At 38.7% G+C, this 5,481-nt stretch overlaps 1 protein-coding gene across 1 annotated transcript; it reads left to right on the top strand.

The window, feature by feature from the left end:
• Positions 1–3,221: 3,221 nt before the first annotated feature.
• LOC131613613 (uncharacterized) lies at positions 3,222–4,874 on the top strand. The gene has a single exon (XM_058885267.1). It carries the CDS (start codon positions 3,222–3,224, stop codon positions 4,872–4,874), a length of 1,653 nt encoding a protein of 550 aa, XP_058741250.1.
• Positions 4,875–5,481: the final 607 nt, after the last annotated feature.

Raw genomic sequence — 5,481 nt, 5'->3', positions numbered from 1 at the left:
ATCACACCATAATTACCACACAGGCATTAATAAGCACACAACACACATTCACCGTCAAAACATACTAGCCACATCGGCATAAATTATCGCATAATTGCATCACATCAAATTAATATTGACCATTGGCCCACAACTCCATCAATACATCATCAACAAGTTGTAATAACAACAATTCAACAATGATAATACATCATTCTCATAACAACATTTACTTGCCATAAGGCCACACATCATGTTAACAACAAACAACCAAACACCGTCACATATCAAGAATGAACATTCATTAATACATAACCTATACGAACAAGATCTCATGTTATCGACAATTAATCACATACCTCATATCAATACGATAACGTTCACACAACACATCATCATGATTTATCATGCACTAGTTCACAAAACCATTTATGAAAATCAACCAACCACTACTACATCCTACATCATTAACAATTACAACCAAGCACTATGATTATTTACCAATCATATTGCGCATATAAACAATTATGTGTTTTTATCAACAACACCCCATAACCAATTAATCACAAGCTAACCAAGCCTACACTATCATATAGAACATCCAACTAGCTTCCTAACGCTTCAAACGGCGTATGAAACGGAGCTACGGATCAAAAGTTACAAGGTTTCAAAGTTTGGATAATTGAACATACTACACAACTCATCACTTGATCCTAATAAAAATAATGGGATACTACATACTATGAATCATTTAATTAGATAATAATATAGTTCATTGCGTTAGCTTTCCAACGCTTCGAACGGCGACAAAATCGGAGTTACGGTTCAAGAGTTACGGAGTTTCAAAGTTTTGGAAAAACAGAAAAAGCTGTTGTCCGCTTCAGCTCCGCTCAGCGGACCTTCGCAGAGAATTTTCTGCAAAAGAACCTCCGCTCAGCGGACCCACCTCCGCTCAGCGGACCTGCGTAAACCCAGAAAAAACCAGAACGAACCAGAACGGTTCCAAGCCCCTTATACCCACCAAAACCACTCCCAAACATCATTATAACACCAATACAACACATACAAACCATAGAAACAACCTAACATCAAACTTTCCATGGTTGATTCATCAATCTATCTCAAAACCTAACTTTTTATTCAAACTCAATCAAGCCATGGAAAAGGAAAACAAACATGATCAATCACCATAACACAACAAGGATATCATTTAATCATCATACAATCATTCTCAAACAAACTTAAATCAAACAAAGACCACACAAGAAAATTGTGGAAATTGGAACAAGAAGAACAAGAACAAGAACAAGACTATAAGAATCATACATCCAAGATAAATTAGATTCACCCCCTTACCTTGCTATTATGACGATCGGCAATCGATTCGGTTGAGAATCCTCCACTTTCTCTTGTTTTTCCTCTTTGCTCTTCTTCTTCCTCTCTTCTCTTTCTTTCTCTCCTTTTTCTTTCCATCCTCTTTCCTTTCTCACAAATATCTCCTTCTTATAAGGAAAATATTTATCCCGCGGAAATGACCAAAATGCCCCTACGCTCAAATATCGTTCAAACGCCCCAAAACGCGGAATATTACCTTAATGATATTTCTAGTACCAAAAATATGAAAACCTTCAATTAAATATTAGTCCGCCATCCCGAAACCGACTGAAACGACTCCAAAAACGGTAAAATTCCAATAGATGTCACAAACGTCCAAATTAAGCATATACTTATTTTTCCGAGCGTTACACAAGGAGCAGGAGATATGTCTGGGGTAGGATTTGTGGCTAAAGAGGAATTTACTTCTGGGATCAGGAGATTAAAACCTGAAGCTTGTACAACAAACCAGATGTCAGCACCAATGTCACAACATCAAGGAAATAGAAGATGAAGCCATACAAAGAAGAAATTCCAAAGATGGAGGTGTCACCACTGTGGAAGATTTGGTCACATAAAGCCATTCTGTTTCAGACTAGTTGGATATCCAAACCAAACTCATCAAGCCAAACCTAAACATGATACTCTTAATAGAAAGCAACAGTGGGTGGCTAAGAATGTCGCTCTAGTAGAACACACTTCTCTAAGAATGCCTGCCAAGGAAGACCGGTACCTTGACAGTGGTTGCTCAAATCATTAAACTGGAAGACAGAACTTATTAGTAGACATCAAACTTGATGGAACCAGTTATGTGACTCTTGTTGATGGAGAAATAAGAGACGTCAAAGGTGTTGGCAAGTCAGGATGTCCTGGTGTTCCCAATCTGAATAATGTCTTACTTGTACAAGGACTGGCTGCAAATCTTATAAGTATCAGCCAACTGTGTGATGAAGGGTTCAATGTCAGGTTCACTAAAGAAAAATGCATTGTCACAAATGGAGAAAATGAAGAAGTCATGAAGGGATTTATGTCTAAGGATAATTGCTACCTATGGGAGCCTAACACCTCAAACTACCCCTCTGCCTACTCCATGATCAGAGAAGAAATCAAGGGTGACTGTCAAGAAGCTGATGAATCTGATGAATCTGATGAAGAATCATATGTTGGAGACCTCACCATCAGTGAACTGGCTGCTGGGTTTACTGAGACATGTCTAATGAATGAGAAACTGTATGCAAAAGTGCGGGAGTATAGGACCACTAATATATTCCTACTAGAAGAAAGAGTAAGTCTTATGGAAGATATTGCTGATCTGGAAAGCAAGTTAGAAGACACAAGATCTAACGAACAAGTACCTAGAAAGATGGATGCTCTGAAAGAAACTAAGCCAACCATCTCAGGAGCATGTGAAGACGTCACAACAGATGTCTTGACATCAAAATTTGCTAATGAGCCAAGTGTGAGCAATGAATCAAAAAGTTCCTCTAGCTGCAATATTGTAACATCAGTTGGCAACACTATGAAACTTCAGATCATCAAAATTGTGTGACTACTGATCTCTCTATTGTTGATGGTACTACCAAGACCATAGATGAAAATCTCTCTGAAAAATGAAGGGTATGTTAGGTATTTTCCGCCTAACATAATTATAGAAATTAATTCTATTAAGGGAATACACTTTGGGCTTTTTAAATATCCATTATTTGAAACTTCCCATATTTAGTTGATGTGTCAAGTTCCCTCCTATTCCTATTTTCTTTCAAAAAACGACAACCGACTCTATTGATCTCATCAATACCTTTCTAAATTTAAACTGCTCTGACGAACCTCACAATCGTGTCACAAGAAGCCCCCTGAAGAATCTCAAGATGTCTCAACAACCGAATGCTTCCTCCCCAAAGAAAGTGTCTCCCATCTCCGACTCCGCAACACTTAATGAGTTGACCAACCCTAATCGGGATCTCAATGTACCTCCTTTAAGGATGATTAAAGCTGATGATTTAACGATTACAAAGCCAAGAACATCGCGTGCAAGAAGACCTAAGGAGAGTGTTCGTACGAAGGGCTTCAATCCCTCATCATCCAACCCTTGTGAGGAACTTACTAAAGAAGGAACAAAATATGTTAATAATTCCATAGCCAAGATTTTCAAACAGATTTTGGATGAAAATCATCAGGTCCTTGGGATATCTGTCCCTTTAGAAACCGTGACTCTTGATCCTCCCAAGACCAAATATAATGATAACGATGTTCCCACTGCTGGTAGTGACATTCACATGCCTGATGAAGATAACAATGAAGAGGTTCAAGAAGATGTTGAGAACAGCAATGTCACTGAGGATGTCAATGACATTGAAAACTCTGGAGTTGATGATAGTCCAAGGGCGGATGCTGGAACAGGTACCAATGTGGTGGATGTAGATGAGTACTCTGACAATGATTTGGTTGCTACTATGAACTCTAGTGTAGCCGAAAGGCTCATGACTAGGAGAAAAGAAAAAGTTGTGATTCATAAGTCTCCTTTGAAGAAAAATGATGTTAAAAGTCCTTCCAAAGACTCTTTCAAGAAGAAGAGTACATCTACAGGACCTATAAAGAGCAGAGCTGTGGCTAAAAGTGTTAGTATTGGTCCCTCAAAATCTTGGAGCAAGGTTGTTCCAAAGAAGAGGAAAGTAAGACCTATTGAAGAATCCGAGTATGACGTTGAAGTGAATGTCCATGACATTCCATTAAAGAAGAAGCCCACAGCTAGTAAGCTTGCTGCTAGTGTACCTGAAGTTCCCATTGACAATGTATCCTTCCACTTTGCTGCAAGTGCAAATAGGTGGAAATTTGTGTATCAAAAGAGACTGGCTCTTGAGAGGGAATTGGCTCAAAACACTCATGATTGTAAGGACATAATGGACTTGATTGAGGCTGTTGGCCTAATAAAAACTGTGGTCCATTTGAGTAAATGCTATGAAATGCTGGTGAAAGAGTTCATAGTAAACCTCTATGAAGAGTGTGCCGACAAGAGATCCAAGGAATTCAGAAAAGTGTTTGTAAGCGGAAAATGTGTTAACTTCTCACCCACTGTGATCAACAACCTATTGGGAAGGTCTGATGAAGCTCAACCTAAGCTTGAAGTCTCTGATAACAAGGTATGTCAAGTTATCACTGCGAACCAAGTCAGGAGCTGGCCCTTGAAAGGAAAATTGTCTGCTAGTAATCTAAGCATGAATTATGCAATGTTGCATAAGATTGGAGCTGCTAATTGGGTGCCAACAAATCACAAGTCTACTGTCTCAACTATTCTTGGAAGATTTATCTATGCTGTTGGTACAAAAGCAAAGTTTGACTATGGTACCTACATTTTTGATCAAACCATGAAGCATGCCGATTGCTACAGTGTAATAGGCCCTATAGCATTCCCTTATCTCATATGTGACATCATCTTAAACCAGCCCCCTAGCATCTTGGTTGAAAGTTACTCTATTTGCAAAAGGGAAAGTGCTATGTCTTTCCATTATAAACTGTCTTAGGGAACACATGCCCCAGACATTGTCATGACATCGGTTGAGACATCCAAGAGTGGATCATCAGCTAGTAAGGCTGAAGTCATAGCAATGATGAAAGAGACATGCAAAGAGCTAGAGGCAAGGAAAAATCTCTTGAGAAGATGATCAGCACTCTAGAAAAGGATGGTAATGAGGATTTTGCAAGCACTGCAGGGACAAAAGCACAAGATGAACAGAAAGAGGGAGGAGACACTGAAGAAGAAGTTGACGAAGGAAATACCAGTCCAACTGATGGTTTAGATGAAGAAAATGAAGAAAGTGATGCAGTCAACTTTGCTGGGTCTGACTCTGACGAATAAAGACAGGGTGGTAATATTTTTCTTGTTGTTTTTTTACTTAATTCTGGTCTGTACTTATTTGCATATTAAGCTTGCTTTTGCAACTTTTATGGCCAAATAGGGGGAGTAAAGTCACCCCAGAACAACAAGTGTGTATGGTCAGCAATTCTGATATGCTTATTTATTTTGTGTTGATCTGTTTGATTGTGTGTAGTATAGCAGTTTATTTATGTTTTACTTGATAGCTGCTCATGTGGATGGTTGTAGTGGTAGTATAACCATGTTATGTGCTT

Source organism: Vicia villosa, linkage group LG6, assembly GCF_029867415.1.
Source record: "Vicia villosa cultivar HV-30 ecotype Madison, WI linkage group LG6, Vvil1.0, whole genome shotgun sequence".
Lineage (NCBI taxonomy): Eukaryota > Viridiplantae > Streptophyta > Magnoliopsida > Fabales > Fabaceae > Vicia > Vicia villosa.
This window is presented reverse-complemented; position numbering and strand designations above follow the sequence as displayed.